The 19582-nt window shown below is 40.3% G+C and overlaps 1 protein-coding gene across 1 annotated transcript in view; it reads left to right on the forward strand.

Annotated features, from left to right (window-relative positions):
* The window catches only part of SLC9A7 (solute carrier family 9 member A7), a 149465-nt gene that overhangs the window by 52516 nt on the left and 77367 nt on the right, over positions 1-19582 (forward strand). The window contains exons 2-3 of the mRNA XM_060086593.1: positions 17015-17214; positions 18952-19029. Coding sequence (XP_059942576.1) covers positions 17015-17214; positions 18952-19029 — 278 coding nt within the window. The remainder of the gene's footprint in view (positions 1-17014; positions 17215-18951; positions 19030-19582) is intronic.

Raw genomic sequence — 19582 nt, forward strand, 5'->3', positions numbered from 1 at the left:
TATAACTAGAAGGATGATAGATGCATTCTCTCTCTAGTGCTTTTTTTCTTTTCTGCATTTTGCCTTCAATTGGATTATGGACTCTTAGAGGGCAGGAGTTATCGTGTACTATTTCTGGTCTGTCCCCTTTAGTGCTTTTCACAGTCTTATACATAGAGTGGGTTCTCATTATGCGTTTGTCAAATGATGAGATGAACACTGTTTTATTTTTGTCAGTTTCAGTAATTAAGATGCGGGCATTTTGTTTTTAAAAACATGGACAGACATAACTGGTGGAGAATATAATGGCAAGGAGAAGAGCAGATAACCTGTTATATTTAGGACGGTTTATCACCTCTTCTTTGGTCTGTAATATTGCATCACTGTCTTACCTCAGGACCACCCACAGCACCACCTGTGCTCCTTCCCTCCTTTATTTCCTCCCTAGTACTTACAATGTACTATTTAACTTATTTATCTTGTTTTTAAAACATTCTTTACCCCAGTAGACTGTAAGCCCTACGAGGGCAGGATTTTTGTCACTCTTGTTGAATGCTGTACTCCCAGTGCCTGGCATGTGGTAAGCTACTCAATGAATATTTGTTGAATGTATAATCCGGAGAGGTACCAATTGTGTGTGTTGTCATTAAATTGATTATTGTCACCAATCGTAGATTTCACTTTCTTCTGTTCAGTGTTAATTAGTATCAATGCTTTGAGGCTAGGGAGACATTTTTCATCTGTCTGCAAAAAAAAAAAAAGCTATAGTTTGGGGCTGAGTGACTGAGAGGCACATGGAAAGAAGAAATAGACAACATAGTGGATGGTATTGGAAAAAGACATCTTGGGCTCTTCTCTCCAGTGGCTGGCATATTCTCCAAACACTCTCCACTTGAATTTTGCTAACCTATTTTGAGTGCTTTTTATAAAGGTGATTCATACGCCTATTTGTTATTCTTACCAGAAAGTATATCCTTTTTAGTGGCTTAATTTCTCTTCCTTTTATGGTTAATATCTGGATTCCTTTGCTTAGGAGCTGTCACTATGATATTAAGGAGGAGGACAGTTGATTGGGTTTGAGTTTGCACCTTAAATAGATCATTTATTCACACAGAGCAAAATTCTGTTTTGTGGCCACATTTTGCCTATCTAGTCAGCCAGCCGCTGTGAATATATGAGCCTTGGGTCCCATCTCTCGTGGGGGCAGTCGGGGGGGCCATGGCATGAATATAGAACTGGGGGGTTGCTGGCTGAATGGCGACACTGGCTTTCTGGTAAGGGCTGCCTGGCCACCCCGCCTCAGGAGATCCCTCGTTATGACTGTGGCTGTCAGAGGTGAACTGGCTGTGCCACTCACTAGTCAGATAATGAGCTCTAAAATGGGTTTCGTGTCCTTTGTGAGAACTGGATTCACTAAGATGGTATCAGGAAAACCTCAGGGCTGATAAACACAAAGAAATCAACAGAGTGTGCTTTGCTCAGAAGTGGAGACTTTTGTGCTATAGATGGTAAGGAGCCATCAGAAGGCTCGAAGCTTGGCAGAGATGTTTATTTTAGAATTGCCATCCTTGCAGTGGTTTTGAGGTGGACTGCTGAGGAGCATGAGATGGGTGCAGGGAGGTGAGGAGGTTGTCAAAAAAAAAGTTTATGTGAGAAGAATTGTTGCTACTTGTGCAGAACTAGATGACTGCCTTGTGAATGAATGAGATAAGGATGACTTGAAGGTGTCTGGTCTCACAGGGACAGGGAATGGGGGCGAGAAGCGATGTTTACAGGGAGGAGTGAGAATCACCTCTCGGACCTATTGAGTTAGAGGTGTTAGGGAGATGTGGAGCAGAAATTTGGATAAGGTTCTGGAGCATGGGGGAGAAGACTGTCTTAGAACTATAGTTGCTAGAGTCTGCTTTAAAGCTTCAAGTTGGGTGGATGACTTTTTTCAGTTTTTATTATGGAAAATTTCAAACACATAAATGTCAAGACAGTAAACCACAATATAACAAAATATTATGATAGTGTGATTTATAATAAGAAATATATATTTGGTTTCTTTGTTTCTGGCACCGAGCCTAAAAGCCTTGGAATTTCCTAAGTAATAAGAGCTAGAATGGCATCTTGATATTCATAACAAGCCCCTTTCAACCACACCTCAGTTTATGTTAATGAGGTGACTTTTGGAAAGCACCTTAGGGTGGGTGCTGGTTGCCAAGGAAACCAGCTAGTGATTATAGGGGTGGGACTTTCAGTCCCACCCCCCTGACTTCTGAGGAGGGGGAGTGAGGCTGGAGATTGAGTTCAGTCACCAATGGCCAGTGATTTAGTCAATCATGCCTATATAATGAATCTTCCATTAAAAAACCAGAAGGACAAGGTTGTAGATCTTCTGGGTTGGTGAACATGTGGAGGTGCTGGGAGGGTGTCATGCTCAGAGAGGGCATGGAAGCTCTGCAACCCTTCCCACATACCTTGCCCTAAGCATCCCTTCCATCTGGCTATTTCTGAGTTATATCCTTTTATGATAAGCCAGTAATTTAGTAAGTAAAATGTTCCTCTGAGTTCTGTGAGTCTCTCTAGCAAGTTAATCCAACCCAGAGAGGGTGTTGTGGAGGCCACTGATCTATAGCCAGTTGGTCAGAAGGACAGGTGAATAACCTGGACTTGTGATTGGCATCTGAAGTGGGGTTGGGGGAGTATCGTGGGACTGAGCCCTTAACCTGTGGGATCTGATACTATCTCTAGGTAGATAGTGTCAAAATTGAGTTGAATTATAGGAAACCCAGCTGGTATTGGAGAATTGCTTGGTGGTATGCAAAACACACACATACAGAGAAGTATAATAAACCAAACCCCATGTCCCCATTACACAGCGTTGTTAATTACCAGCTCATAGTCAATCATGTTTCATCTATATCCCCCATGGCTACCCCTCCCCATGTCACTGACACAAAATCCCCAATTTTATTTGTAAATATTTTTGCATTTATCTCCAAAAGATAAGGGATCTTTAAAAAACATAGCCACAATACATTATCACCCTTCAAAAATAACAGTAATTTCATAATATTTGCCAAATATCCAGTGAGTTCACATTTCCCCAATTGACTCTTCTCTTTTTGCAATTTGATTTAAGATGCAAATAAGGTCCCTACAACTACATTTGGTTGCTTTGTCTCTGTAACTCCTAAATCTGTCTTAATCTGTAGGTTTGGGTGGGTAACTTTTCAGAGCATTCTGGGTCCTATTTGTGTGAACCCGAATGATAACCAGCACTTGAACAAAAGAAAGAGGTGGAGGCCGATGGGATAATGTAGGGATCTTCTTAATTGGAGGAATGATTTTGATATTTTTCCCCTGAGAGGCAGATGTTTTTAGGAAAGCCTGATGAAGTTCTTATTCTTGTAGCCTCTCTCTCCAGCAGTTAATTCTCTGTATTGCTACTATGGTATCTTCCAAAAGTCAGGCCCGATCATGCCCCTTCTTAGCCCAGAAGTCTCTGTGGCCCTGTGGGCTGAAGTCTGCTCTTGTGAGCTTGGCTTAAGGAGATGGCTCACCATCTTCCTCCCTCCTTGATGCTCAGTCTCCACCTTCCCCCTTCTCCCCAGCCTTGCTGCTCTAGTCAGTGTTCACTTTCCCACCTCATGCTGAGGGCTTTCTCTGAAATATAGTTCACACCCCCGTCTTCTTTCATCAGAATAAGTCTGACTCATCTTGAAAGGCCCAACTGAGAAGTCACCTTTTCTGTGAAGTTTTCCTGAACTGTTTTTTCACCTGAAAGAATTATTCATTCTGTTCCTCACTGGGCCGCCTTTTTATGCCTCTGAATTCATTGTTAATTATGTGTTCCCCAGGGTGGGCTGGTGGGGGGCTGAGGGGGGAGGTGCTGTGTCCCAGCCAGCTCAAAGTCTCCTCAGCACCCAGCCCAGAGCCCTCCCCTCTTGGAATGTAGAGTATATCTGTTTGGTACCAACTCTTAGAAGGATGAACAACAGATTTTCTATCAGAGAAAATCTGGTAGAAAATCAGATTTTCTTCTCCACTCTGTTTTGTTTTAAAATAATTTTATCAAGTAGGCTGTTAAATAATGTATGGTTTTCAGCTGGACTGAATTAAACCCAGTGAGTAATTACATTTTATTCTGCTCACATAAGCACATAAAGGATTTTGCTGGGTATATGGTGTGAAGTGTTTCTTGTTGTGTCATTAGTGTTGACTTTGATACTTCCCAGACACCAATTTCATGACTCAAGAAATTGCAACAAAAATACAGAAATCTAATCTTTCCAGATACTGTTTCATTGCCTGCCAAAACCCAGACATAAATTGAAAGGGAAAAAGGCATTATCTTCATAATTTAGGGAGCTGATGCTTCCCTATGTGTATAATCTGTTAATATTATTTGTAGTCAAATTATAGTTTTTGATTTCCATTATCTCATTCTTTCAGCAAACATTTATTGAGTGATGACCGTGTTCCCGACTTTGTGAGGGGGTAAGACTTTATTTAGCCATTACCCTTTGGAGGAGACATGTAGGCCTTTTATAATAATGTGTTGTTATCCATTCCATGACGTAGATTGGAATAAGTGAGCAGCAGCCACAAGGTGCAGAGCTGAGGATTGTAGATACTGTTTTCAACTCTTAGTCCACATTCTGTTAACTCACAGAAAGTCAGGTGTATTTGGTAAAGAACCAAATAGAATTTCAAGAAATTGAAAATAGTCATTGAAACTACAAACCCAATGGAGAGGGTAAAGAACTGAAGAGAGAATTGGTGAACCAGACAATGTATCTGAAGCATTATCCAGGAAGGGGCACAGAGAGGCAGAAGGAAAGTGTACCCATATACTGAAATACTACACAGCAGCGAGACCACATGAACCAGAGCCACATGTCAATATGGATGACACTTACAAGCATATTGAGGGGTGAAAAAAAGCAAGTTCCAGGATAACTCATACCATACATAATTCAAAGACGTGCAAAATTAAACAATATATTTATCCGTAATTTAAACTCTAAGGGCATAATCAACATCAGATTGAAGTTAGTGGTTTCCAGGCAGTGGAGTGGGAGGAAGTGGGGGGATTGATTGGGAAGGGTACGAAGGGTTCTTAGCTCTCTTGGTAATGCACTGTTGATTAAGCTGAGTGAAAGCCATGTAGATGACTGGCAGACCATTCTTGTCCTAATAAATTCTTGTGAAATATAGTAAATATTTGAAATACTATATATAACTTATGTACAGATAAAAAATGGAATAAACACCTGTGTTTACTGTCCAGCTTATGAAACAGAAAATTACCTGTACCTTTGAACCCCCTTGTATATTCCTTCCCAATTATATTATTCTTTATCCCTTATATATACTATACCTCTACTTTTAGGTATCTAATATAATTCATAATAAAAATTTTTTAAAGGATACCCTATAGTCTTATTATAGTTATCTTACTAGTATATGTAATTAATCAATTTGAACTTAAACCTTTGTCCCCACCCCCCGCCTTTTATTTCTTTATTTTTAGCTTCATTGGGTCTTTGTTGCTGCGCACAGGCTTTCTCTAGTCGTGGCGAGCAGAGGCTACTCTTTGTTGCGGTGCACGGGCTTCTCATTGCGGTGGCTTCTCTTGTTGAGGAACACGGGCTCTAGGCGCACGGGCTTCAGTAGTTGCAGCTCACGGGCTCAGTAGTTGCGGCATGTGGGCCCTAGAGCATGCGGGCTTCAGTAGTTGTGGCTCGTGGGCTCTAGAGCGCAGTCTCAGTAGTTGTGGCGCACGGGCTTAGTTGCTCCATGGCATGTGGGATCTTCCTGGACCAGGGATCGAACCCGTGTCCCCTGCGTTGGCAGGTGGATTCTTAACCACCATGCCACCAGGGAAGTCCCGTCCCCCTTTTCTGAATTGTTGTATTGGTCACCTAAGTAAAAAATTATGTATTGTGTGACTATGACTAAATTTCTAAACATTTTCAGGATCTTCCCAAGTGTGTGATGTTTTAAAAGCATTAATGAAAATTAAACTTGGGTCTGGCCCTATCAAGTTTGATCAGGGAGAACAGAGGTGTGGTAATTTCTTGGTTAGAGCCATAAGATAATACTTTCTACAAAAGTGGGACTTCATGTCAGGAGGTCAACATGGTGTCAGTCTCCTTTGGAAGATTAAGAAAACTCATGATGGTGGTATGGTAAGAGCAAAACAAATAAGCAAAAGACATTTCTGGAGTAGGGTTTAGGGACCCTGTATTACAGCAGTGAGAGCTTAACTTCTCATCTGTAAAAGAAATGTTTCCTGGTTGGCAGGTGGGATGTGAGTTAGCTGTAGAGGTAGGTATTGCTGATGGTCCAGAGAAACCACCTGCAGTTTCTCAAAAAGACAGTATACTAGTCTATATGGGCTACCATAACAAAATACCACAGACTAGGTGGCTTAAACTGTAGAAATTTATTTTCTCACAGGCTGTAAGTCTGAGATCTGGGTGCCACCAGGGTTGGGTTCTGGTGAGGCCTTTCTTCCTGGCTTGTTGGATAAGCCACCTTTTCACTGTGTGCTCACTTGGCCTTTCCTCTGTGCATGTGCACAGAGAGAGAGAGATCTCTCTTCCTCTTCTTATAAGGCCACTAATTCTATTGGATTAAGACCCCACCCATATGACCTCCTCTAACCTTAATTACCTCCTCAAAGCTTGATCTCCAAATACAATCACTTTGGGGGTTAGGGCTTCAGCATATATTTGAGAGTTTGAGTTTGAGTTTGAGAGGACACAGTCAGTCCATTGCAGATAGTTTATTTTGGTTGATAGTCTTTGAATTCGGGTGAATTCTTAAATAGTTTTTTAAAAAAATATATACCATCAAAAATTGAGGTAAGTACACACGAGCTCTGTTTTGTTCATTTATTTTACCATGTGTTCTCCAAACCCGCCCTTTTCAGTTGTGTATATCTGTATATTTGCATGTATTTCAGTTTAAGACTCAACCATCCCTTAGTAATTGGAGTAACTAGAGCAGCAAATGGAGTTACTATTGTATGTTCCAGTTTCATGGCTCTCTAAGATAACTGTGATTCGTGCATTTGTTTATTTGCAGTGTTGTTTAAATCCAGGGCTTCTAGGAAGTAGATTCTGTAATATGCCTCAAAATTATTGGAAGTTTTTTAACCTATGAGAGTACTGGAATTTTATTCATTAATTTGGGCCAAATTATAAAGGCTGATAAAGGTGGGCATCCTTGAATTTAATGGCAGGTAAGAGGCTGAAAATATGTAGTTGCTTCCTTAGGCGTCAGAACTAAGGCTCTTTCCTTATAACTCAAATGGAGTAATTCCTTGTTAACACATGGCTACTGGCTCATGTCTCCGTAGTCTCTTGTCGTTTGCTGAGTGGTTGTGGTAGTCAGATGCAGGGATGGGTGGTGAGTACTCATTGAGCATTGCCTTCAGGAAAATTAGCCCTGGGGATGAGGGACAGGCACTTAAATGGCAGTCACAGTGCAGTGCAATCATTGTTCTGATAACGTAGTCACTATCAGAGACTGTTCCGGAAATGCATGATGAGATGGGTTGCCACATACGGTTGTGTACATTGTGCCCTGAACAATTCCAGGGAGCCTCTTTCATGTTGAAGTCTGTGAGGGCAGCCCTGATTGTGGAGAATCCAACCCAGTCCTGAGGTATCAGGAAGGGCTTCCCTGCCAGGAAGAAGTGATATCTACATTGTGACTTGAAGGATGAGTAGGAGTTAACCCAATGAAGATGGTTAGGGAGCAGAGAGTGGGAAGAGAGTTCCAGGCAGAGGCTCAGAGGAAAGATTGATTCATTTATTTCAAAAGGTAGCTGATGTTTAGCTGAAAGTCTTGTCCTGGACCTTTAAAGAGTGGCAAACGGGTCAGGAAAATGTGTGATAATCTGCTGTAGTAACATTTGTAGTCCTTTGGCAGTTGACTTGAACTTGATTAATGTGTTTTAATTAAAGGGGGAATACACAAAACAGCAATTAAAATGTGTTGAGTGATGATTCAGCCACAAGTACACTGTCCTTGATTTTGGGAAATGTCAGAGTATGAGGCAGAATCAAATATTTAAATACCTGACTTAAGGTCCTTAGACATTATCCAGTAATCTGCTAGCCTCCCATTATTTTCTCAAAATCTGTGAATTTTATTTTAAAAGCATTTTAAAGAAAATATGTTTAAGAATTTGGGTGGTCATCCATATTGCTTGGGATTTGAGGGGTTGAATTAGTGATGCTCTCTCTGTTATCAAAATTTGGAACCAATTGGGAGATAAAGGAGCCAGGTGGATAGAGCTTGGAGAGTGTGGTTTGGGTGTGTGGCAACAATGGCTTCCTGAGACTGTAGCCCTGGATTAGACAGAAATAATCTCTCCAGGCCCTGGAGGTGTTGAGCCAGCAGAGACCCCTCCTAGAATGAGGCAAGTGTAATCAGTTTATACTTGGGTACCATATTGGACTCTAGTTAAAAGTTCAGTCATCCAGATGAATGGATAAAGAAGATGTGGCATGTATATACAATGGAATATTACTGAGCCATAAAAAGAAACGAACTTGAGTTATTTGTAGTGAGGTGGATGGACCTAGAGTCTGTCATACAGAGTGAAGTAAATCAGAAAGAGAAAAACAAATGCCGTATGCTAACGCATATATATGGAATCTAAAAAAAAATGGTACTGATGAACTTAGTGGCAGGCAGGAATAAAGACGTAGGCATAGAGAATGGACTTGAGGACACGGGGGCGGTGGGGGAGAAGATGAGCGAAGTGAGAATAACAACGACCTATATACACTACCAAATGTAAAATAGTTAGCTAGCGGGAAGCAGCAGTATAGCACAGGGAGATCAACTCGGTGCTTTGCGATGACCTAGAGGGGTGGGATAGGGAGGGTGGGAGGGAGGCTCAAGAGGGAGAGGATGTGGGGATATATATATGCATATGGCTGATTCACTTTGTTGTACAATAGAAACTAAGACAGTATTGTGAAGCAATTATAATCCAGTAAAGATCTATTTTAAAAAGAGTTCAGTCATTGAGTCCAAGTCTGCCTCCTTGGTTCCTAGTTTTCAATGAAAGACTCTCCCACTCTTCCATTATATACTAGAATGGGCATCTCCATTTTGTAAAGACTGTCAGAAGGTATGTGGTATCTGGTCACCCATAGAGAAATGCTGTGCAGCACAGCAATGATGAGAAGATGTTCCTGGTGTCCCAAAAACTTCATGGGACGATATAATGATTTTTCCATATCTTGTTTTCCCAAGTAGATATCTAAGACCTAAAGTCATTTTCTTCCTCTTATTCTTAACTGTGACATTCCATATTTAGGGAAACTACTTAGAAATGATGGTGTTTTTTGACTCACATAAACTTGTTGCATGTTGGTTTTAATCAAATCTTTGGAATTTTAGCTGTTGAAGAAGAGGAACATTGGATTGGAGGTTGAACTCTTGGCTAATGGGCCTGATTTTCACTATTTTAGTATCTCATATACTGATGGAAGCAAGACAGAACATTTGTCTTGAAGGGCTACAGACTCAGTTTATTTCTTTAATTAAAGTCAAGCTTTATCAGAATAGCATTGGCTGGCTGATTGGCGATTCACAGATTTTCTGTTGTATTGTCAAGAGTTATCAGATTTGAAGCAACTAGAACTCTCATACATTGCTTGGCGCTGGGTAGATTGTTGCAAAATGGTATATTAACTCTGGGAAATGATTTGACCAATTCTTATAAAGTTAAACATACACTTGCCCAATGACTGAGCAATCCCACTCTGGGTGCTTGCCCTAGAGAATTGAAAACATGTTCACATAAAACCCTGTTTTATGGATGTTCATAGCAGCCTTATTTGTGATAGCCAAAAGTATGCTTGACATCATTAGGCATTAGGGAAATGCAAATTAAAACCACAGTGAGATATCACTTAACACTCTCTAAAATACATACAATCAAAAGACAATAACAAGTGTTGTAGAGCATGTAAACAACCTATAACTCTCATACTTTGCTGGTGGGGATATAAATTGTATAAAATGGTATACAGTTTCCCATATGGAAAACAGTTTGACAGTTTCTTAAAGTAGTAAACATAGATTTACCATATGACACAGCAGTTCTGCTCCTAGGTTTCAACCCTAGAGAAATGAAAACATATGTCCATACAGACTTGTATGCAAATGTTCATAGTAGCATTATTCATAATAGCAGAAAAGTGGAACCAATGCAAATGCTCATCAACTGGTGAATGGATAAACAAAATATGGTATATCCATACAATGGAATACTATTCAACAATAAAAAGTAATGAAGTACTAATACCTTTCTTCCACACTGGGTGAGCCTTGAAAACAGTATGCTAAGACAAAGAAGCCAGACACAAAAGAGTACATATTGTATGATTCCATTTGTATGAAATGTCCAGAAAAGGCAAATCTATAGAGAGAAAATAGATCAGTTGCCTGGGGCTGGGAGTGGGAAACAGAGAGTGACTGCAAAAGGAAATGTTCCAAATTAGATTGTGATAATTGCACAACTCTGCGAATATAATAAAATCATTGAATTGTACACTTAAAATGAGGAATTTTATGATATGTAAATTGTACCTCAATAAAATTGTTTTTAGGACTTCCCTGGTGGCGCAGTGGTTGAGAGTCCACCTGCCGATGCAGGGGACACGGGTTCGTGCCCCGGTCCGGGAAGATCCCACATGCCGCAGAGCGGCTAGGCCCGTGAGCCATGGCCACTGAGCCTGCGCGTCCGGAGCCTGTGCTCCGCAATGGGAGAGGCCACAACAGTGAGAGGCCCGCGTACCACACACACACAAAAAGTTTTTAAAAAGTATTTCACTACATATTCAAAACAAGTAACAAAAATATTTTAAATGAATTCTCCTTGAAACGAATATATCAATGAATAGCACAGCTGCCTAATAAGTAATAGAACAAGTAGAAAAGGATATTGAAAAGGCTGTAACATACATTCTTAAAACCAGAGTCGCTTAAATGACCCCCAAACTTGAAAAATCATTGTCACTGCTGGCATCCATTGCATCCTCTTTATTTGCTCAATTAGACATAGTTATCACTCTCTTCAAACACTGTGTAACGGGATGTGGAATGGGATGCTTTCTTTTCTCAGAATTTCAGATGAAGCTTTAGAACTCAGAACAACTACAGTGCTGTAAAAATCCCCATAGCGGTGGCCAAACCGAACTGATGATCATCTGCTCCCAGTAGCTCATATAAGGGAAGGTGGAGTCTCGTTAGAGAACAGTGCATCCATGCACCTGTTTCCAACTCCTTAACAAAGGCTTATTAATAGAGACATTTAAATATTGCAGCAGGTGGATAGCTGTCTAGAATTACAGCTGAGTGTCGATTTGTTCAACTGTCTTCCCAACAACCTGAGTCACAAAAGCAGAAACTGGCACCAGACTAGTGGGGCTAGTTCCTTTAATGGCCTCATAGCATTTTTGAACAATGCTTTGTCCATAATTAAATTCCTTCCTCATACCACCGATGGGCACATGCATAAATTGTACATAGGGTTCTTTTTTTGGTTATGTGTTTCTTTTAAACATTAGAAAAGTTGGCAGTTGTATACCATCAGCACAATATGCAAATACAGGAGTTTTTTCATACTCAAAAGTTGAAACAGTCTTGAGTTTTTTCTACTGAAAATGTCTTGAATTTTTGCACCTTTGGAGTTCCCCATGTTGCTTTAAGCTACATCAGATGTCAAAGGAATTTCATGTATATTTGCTTTCTGTAAAAGTTCAAAACTAAATTCTTTCCTAGCATTAGTCATATACCTGTGAAATCAGTGAGTCTCTTTTCATCAGCTGACATGTGATATTTTTCTGGCCCACACACAGTTGATTACTGCTCTTTGTAATCTGGAACACTATGATGTTGATCCAGTAAAGTTATTAATGCCTCTTGTTCTCCATCATTTTTTGGGGAATACTGAAGTTTCTGAGCTTTGAAAAATATCTAATGTCAAATTCTAATTCCTTGTAGTTATGACCCCTTTATAGTTCCCTGTCAGAGGATGTCTTCCATATCTAGAAGATGAAAATATGCCATTCATGTTTTTTCCAAGTCTTTGTTATATTCTCACTAAAATACCCCTCTGCAGTCCTAATGTCTTATTCTTTCTTGAAGTGGAAGATGCCACACGTGAACTTAATATAGCAATGACTGTCCTTTTGTGCCATGGACTAGAGTGGTAATAAATATGAATCTAAATGTCTGAGGAGCTACTCGAACTCTACCTTGAATTAGCAGCAAATCCTGTTGCTTGGTATATTTTTGGTCAAAACTATCAATTAGGACGTTTTAACCTGTATCTTTGCTGTGAGGGGGCTTTGTTGCCATATTTTAACACAAGGGGGCAGCAGCATCACCTTCACTGTCTCCATCACATTGGACCCGGGTAGGGAGGGAAAGATTTTCTAAGTATGTACTATTATTTTTAATATTCGTCATCTAATAATGCTTCTACGTATGATGGTGATGATTACAGAGAGAGACTCCAAGGGTATTTCCTGTAGTTGAGGAATTTGTCTGCAAATAAAAGCCTCCTGTAAGGAAAAATCTCCTGTTTCCCTTCTGCTCTCAATACTCTTACTGGACATTTCTGTGACCACATGTGTGGGAGTTTTCTCACACCAAAGCAATTCTCCAGCTCTCTAGTAGATACCGATTGAATATCCCACAATTTAACTCAACTCTGACACTATCTACTTGGAAATAGCATCAGATCCCACAGGCCTCATAAGACCCCTGCCCCTCTCACTTCAGAGGTTAGTCACAAGTCCAGGTTATCACCTGAACTTCTGACCAACTGGCTATAAATCAGAGGTTCTCATGTTCCCCTCCTTAGCTTTGATCATTTGCTAAAATAGCTCCAAGAACTCAGGAAGCCCATTTACTTAACTATATTGCTGGTTTATTATCAAAGGGTATAACTTAGGAACCGCCAGATGGAAGAGATGTATAAGGTAAGGTATGTGGAAAGGGACATGGAGCTTCCATGCCCTCTTTGGGTGAGCTACCCTGTCTGGCGCTCCACGTGTGCAGCAACCCAGAACTTCTCTGAACCTGTGTACTTTGGGGATTTTTATTGAGGCTTCATTACATAGGTATAATTAATTAAATCATTGGCCGTTAGTGATCCAATTAACCTCTAGCTCCTCTTCACTGCATGGAGGTCAGGGGTGGGGTGGAATTAAAAGTTCCAACTCTGGGGACTGCCCTGGTCATCCAGTGGGTAAGACTCCGTGCTCCCAGTGCAGGGGGCCCAGGTTCGATCCCTGGTTGGGGAACTAGATCCTGCATGCATGCTGCAACTAAGAGATTGCATGCCATAACTAAGAGTCTGCATGCCGCAACTAAGAAGTCCTCATGCCGCAACTAAAAAGATCCCGCATGCCACAATGAAGACCGTGCAGCAGCCTAAATAAATAAATAAATAATTTTAAAAGTTCCAACTCTCTAATCACCTGATTGGTTCCCCTGGCAACCAGCCCTCATTCTGAGGCTAAGCCGGGAACCCCCAGCCACCAGCCATCTCATTAGCATACAAAAAGACACTTAGCACTTCAGAGATTGGGGGGTGGTTTAGGAGCTCTGTACCAGGAAACTGGGACAAAGACCAAATATATATTTCTTATTATAAATCACAGTATCACAACTCCTCTTTTGTTAGAATAGTTGTCGTTGTGAAGACCCTGTGCTATTGTGGTTTATTTTTTTAGTTAGGTCTGCAAATAATGAGGCTAGTACAGAAAAGAAACAGTGAGTTATGTAAAGCAGCTATTGATCTGGGAGAAGGATAGCCTTTTGTAAATGACTTATTTTGGTTTCCTGATGAAGACACTGTTAACTGAAGAAAAACGTGTTTTATTCAGGGACCTTACTGAGTACTATACAGCCCAGGAAACAGCCTCTCAGATAGCTCGGAGGATCTGTTCCAAAGAGGTAAGGGAGGAGCCAGGATATATAGGAGTTTTTGCAGGAAAAAAAAAAACAATGTGTAGTTGAACATCAAAAGATCACAAAAACCAGACCTGTCAAGTTAATGAATTTGGCGCTTTTCTATGTCTGCGAAGATGCAAGAGTCTGGCTCATTGAAATTATTCCTTTGATATGCATTTTAACTATCTATGTGCATATCATGTTTTTCTACATCTGAAGTCTCCCCAGGGCACACCTTGGGTTGGGGGAGGGCGCGGTTACATTGGCAGCTGATGGCCGGCAATATTCTTTGTTTACTGGAATGGCAGGCAACATTTTTTTTTCCACAGCGCCTCCTCTTAGTCGTAAATTAGACCAAGGTTTGGGAGGCATTTCTTTTTTTTTTTCTTTTTTTTTTTTTTGCGGTAAGTGGGCCTCTCACTGCTGTGGCCTCCTCCGCTGCGGAGCACAGGCTCCGGACGTGCAGGCCCAGCGGCCATGGCTCACGGGCCCAGCCGCTCCGCGGCATGTGGGATCCTCCCAGACCGGGGCATGAACCCATGTCCCCTGCATCGGCAGGCGGACTCTCAACCACTGCGCCACCAGGGAAGCCCTGGGAGGCATTTCTTGACCAATTTGTCCCAAGGTGCTAAGAAGGCGCATTCCGAGATCAGATGAGGATTGTGTTGATAGGCCACTCAATGTGCTAAATTTTGTATTAGGCCCTGTTAATAACCTAAAATTCTCTGGATCTTCTGTTATGATCCAGGGGATGTTTTCCCTTGTTGCTTCTTCCCACATCTAGAGTTGCACTATTACAATTAATTCTATATAGAGTTAAATGTATGATCTACTATCTCAAGATGTTTAGCCATCATTAATTTTGTCAAGAGGCCTGGTTACACATTGGGTAAAAATTGGGTTACAATTGGGTAAAAAGCATATATATATTTAACTGGGGTAAATAGAGTGGACTTGTTTGGGTCCCTTTAATGTTGGGGACCATAGGGGGTCCCTTTGGCCCATCCAACCTTAGGTAGTGTTGTATCAAAACGTTTTGTTTTAATCCCATTAACATCTGTTTTATTTATCCCATTTCTTAATAACCATCTAAAGATTTTTATCCTTTTGGGATGAGTCCCTTTAAAATTTTCACCTTTTTGGAAAGAAATCAATAGACTTTCTCTCAGGTTCCTATTTTTCTGTTAATCAACCTAATTAACAATTAATCTCCTGTTCATTAGCATCTGTAAGACCCATTGAGGGTAAGTTGAGACCACAAATGAGGCTTCCCAAACTGGTTTTTTGGTTTTGTTTTGTTTTAAACTGAGGGAGCTCTTAGGTTAGCTATTTTTTTTTTACCGCCTTCTAATTTGTTTTTTCATAGGTACCAATAAAATGGCTGTTTATGAGAGCGCTCTAAAAATTCACAAATTTAGACGTTTCCCCAATTTAAAGGATCCATTGTCTGGCCATTGATGAGATATATGTTAATAGTGACACAAATCAATAACACGCTAGAGGCGTCCCCACAAGAGAGTGCAAAGGATGCAGCCTTCACAAGATCTAGAAAGTTTACTCCCCAAAATAGTCTAAGAGAGTAAAGGACCTTCGTTGTACAGGTTGACACAACGAAGGTGAGGATGACAAAGGCCCCTTATGGGCACCTCGTATGACAAATTTCCTTTAGAGTTGGCACAGTCAAGCCAGAAAAAGAGACTGCTCAGGACCCCAGTCTATTTGATTGGCTGCCAAATGGTAACCATGTGTGTACCTTCCAGAGCACAGAGACCAAGCTCTCAAATTGAGATATTAAGAACCTCATTTTTAATTTGTAGTAAAATTTTACAACTTTATTTTTTCACAAAAGTCAGCAAAGTTCAGGTATGTTCGTACAGGTCTTTAACAACAACAACGGCAACAACAATAATAAAGCAATACAGACACAGAGCACAGAGGTTGGCTTAAAAAATTATATCTGTCTGGATTTTATATATTATTTGTTCTTCAACAATGTCTTGTGAGTTCTCATATGTCTTGGTGATAAGAGACATTGTAGAACATTATACATAGGATATAATAAACATTTTCTTTCTTTTTCTCATATAACTTTCTCCATTAATGGCAAAATGAGATGGGGGAGCATTTTACCATTCTCTCTCTTAATATTGCCAGCAAAGAACTGAATATAGAGAGAAGTCTGAAGTCTTCCACCTAAGAGAGAATTGTGGAAAGTGTCTGGTGGTTATTTATGTTTTCTTTTTTTTCACATTTCCCTCACTTTTGCTTGGGCGTGTGTGACTCATGTTCAGAACCAGGGGAGCAACATTTCTTCATAACTCATGGAATTAAATGCTTACACACAATTTTGCTGTTTTTTTCCTCCTAAAGGGAAAACCCTGCTAAGAACAAAATGAGATGGAAAGACTTGCAGCTAATTATGCTAGCTGTGTCAATGGCATAGCCCCAAGAAGCCAGCTCTCCAGTCCCTGAATCATGACTGCGAAAATTGGCACTGTGCTGTTTAGCTCCCTAAGGAATGTAATTATTTTCTCCATGATACCCAATACTTGAAACGACCTCAGCAAAAGCATTTCTTTTCTTTTTTTTCCCTTCCTCTAGCGTGTGGCAAAACAAATTGCATTTGTAACAACTAGAAATTCCCGAGGCCTTGTCCTCGCTGGCGGATGGCCTGAGGGATGCTGCTGGTGCAAATAAAAGAGCTCAGTGGTTCTGCTTTGTGCTGTGCTAGGCAGAAAAAAACTTTGCCTCTTATCACCCCATCTTCCTCCAGCAGAAACCTGAGAAATGAGACATGATCAGTGGTTCACAGTACTCAGAGTACTGTCATAATCCCGAAAGGTACTGTCCTACCTTGTCGTCTTGGTGGCTGAGGGACTCAGACCAGAATAGATGGATTTTTAACCCTTTTGAAGGACTGTGTAGTTGTCCCTAAAATACACATCATCTACCTGGTCTCTAAGATTACTTCAGAGTTTCTTAGTTGTTGCCATTATTCCCACGCTCTCTGTGTCCTTCCACAGGCCTGATGTTTTCTTCCACTCTGTTTCAGGGCTCATCGTCGGGGTGATCCTAAGGTATGGCACCACTGCCACCAGTGGTCATGACAAGTCACTCAGCTGCACTCAGGAAGACAGGGCCTTCAGCACCTTATTAGTGAATGTCAGTGGGAAGTTCTTCGAATACACCCTGAAAGGAGAAATCAGCCCTGGCAAGGTCAACAGTGTAGAGCAGAATGACATGCTGAGGAAGGTGAGCTCGGGCCACTCAGCCACTTTGGTCCTGACGTGGTTTTTGATTTTCCGATTCTGTCTCAACTTTGTGAACAGAAATCTTTTCACACTCCTGGAACATCAGTAACATTCCTGGCTGTCAGTTTGGCTAGGAAGCCTTTGGACTGTGATGAGGAGAAGGAACCAGATTTGAACTTGAGCCTTTTAGCTTTGTCAGACTGATGTGGGCCACCAATGGTGCAGTGGGTTCGTACATCCCACTCAGCTCCTCTCTCCAACTCCCATCTCTTTTTGATTATGTCTCTTACTCTTGTTATGGTTTAGGGATGAGATTGTTTCTTTCTTAAATTAAGATTGGTTTCTTATTTTTCTTTTAGCTTGTTATAATCAGTGTTCAGAAGTGTTACTCTTACTTCTTTGTGGTTGGTTATTTTACCATATTCTACAAACATTTATTGAGTTTCCCACTCTCATTGGTGATTGATGCCAAAGGCTTCATGAATATTCAGAGGAAAAATGTCTTGTTGTCTTAGAATTTGAGTCCATATGTTGTTTTTCATTTAATGTTGGGGGTAGCTAAAATACTCCACAGGAAAAGGGGTTATATATCTCTTCACTTCACTTGGGTGATTTCCAGGATAAGCACAACATCTGTATTTATCCACATACATTCTAGTACCTTATAGACCCGGGCTTATCAGCAGGAGGGCTTCCATATAAAGTCTAGGGATCCAAGTTGTGGGAGACCCCTTTAATATGTGAAAGCTTGCAGTCAAAGAGTGTAGCCTGTGCTCCAAAAATTAAATTATTATTGTTCTCAGGATCTGCCATAATCCTTAAAGAAAATTATTCTCAACCTGGAGCGTTCAACATGCCCATCTTCTCTCTGTCCCTAAGGGCGGTCCTAGTGAGCTCTTTGCTCTCAACCCTTCATAAGAATGCATGGGATTTCCATAAACATTTGTGAAATTAAATGCAACTGAGAAAGATACCCAGTGTAATACCACACTAATGGCTGTTTACATTTAATAATTAGAATGGAGATTTAAAATAATTAATTGAAATAAGAGCCAGTTAATCTACCAACGTGAACAAATTCTTTAAAAAGGTTAGGAGGCTTTATAGAATGTTTAATTCTTTTCTGGATGTGATAAGGCTTTGCTGATAGTCTCAGAGTGATTTCCCTGATTGCCTACAGATAGTTTTAGTCCCCTTAGAGTTGATGAATTTATGTTGATATTCAGGAAGTCACTAGCACCACTGGAGACTTTGATCTAGTCCACATTACGTATCACAAATGGCTGGTCACTCAAAAGAGACTTAAATTCAGTAAGATTATTTCTATAAATCATTATGTGGTAGGATACAGGAAATTAATGAAGAATCATGACTGCATCTTTTATTGTAGTTGAACCTTTATAAAGGTTTGATAAAAATCAAGATGTTTTCATTTCTTGTTTAAGAACATTGACCAGAAGCTTTCTGTGAGTTCTCAAAATTGCATTGAATTGTTGTGTCTTAATACATATTCAACAACACACCAAGAGTAGAAGGCAGAAGTACTGTGTGGAGAAGAACAGGCCAGTGCTCATGGGAACTGTGGCTTCTCTACTGTGCTGAGTCTGTGATTTTTCACATTTATGTCATTTGTTTTAAATATTCAAACTTTAGTCAGTGGCTTAAAATATTAAGCAAATATTATGGCAGCAATTGGTATTCAACAAAAAATTGGCTTTTTTTCTTTTTAAACTTTTAGGTAACATTTGATCCAGAGGTCTTTTTCAACATTCTACTGCCTCCAATTATTTTCCATGCTGGATACAGTTTAAAGAAGGTAAGGAATTTTTGCCAGTATTTCTTAAAGCATGGGAATCTCTGCTTTAATTTTCCTGCACAATATTCTAGTTTTTTTCCTTCTCTCAGATTGCTTATTACTGTGTTCTGTACCCACTCAGAGACTACAGTTGACTCACCATCAGTGACTCATTTCTGTTTTAAAGTCTAGAACTCTCATCCATTGCTGGTGGGAATGTAAAATGGTATGACCACTCTGGAAAACACGTTTGCAGTTTCTTATAAAACTAAAGTTGAAATTACCATATGACCCAGCGATTTTATTTATGAGGATTTATCCCAGAGAAATGAAAACTTCGGTTTACACAAGAAACTGTATATGGTTGTTCATAACAACTTTATTTGTAATAGCCCCAAACTGGAAACAAACAAAATGTCCTACAATAGGTGAATGGTTAAAGAAGCATCCATACCATGGATACTACTCAGCAAAAATGGAACAAACTATTGATACACAAAACAGCCTGGATGGATCTCAAAGGCATTATGCTGAGTGAAAAAAATCCAGTCTCAAAAGGTCACATACTATATGG

This window comes from Mesoplodon densirostris, chromosome X, assembly GCF_025265405.1.
Source record: "Mesoplodon densirostris isolate mMesDen1 chromosome X, mMesDen1 primary haplotype, whole genome shotgun sequence".
Lineage (NCBI taxonomy): Eukaryota > Metazoa > Chordata > Mammalia > Artiodactyla > Ziphiidae > Mesoplodon > Mesoplodon densirostris.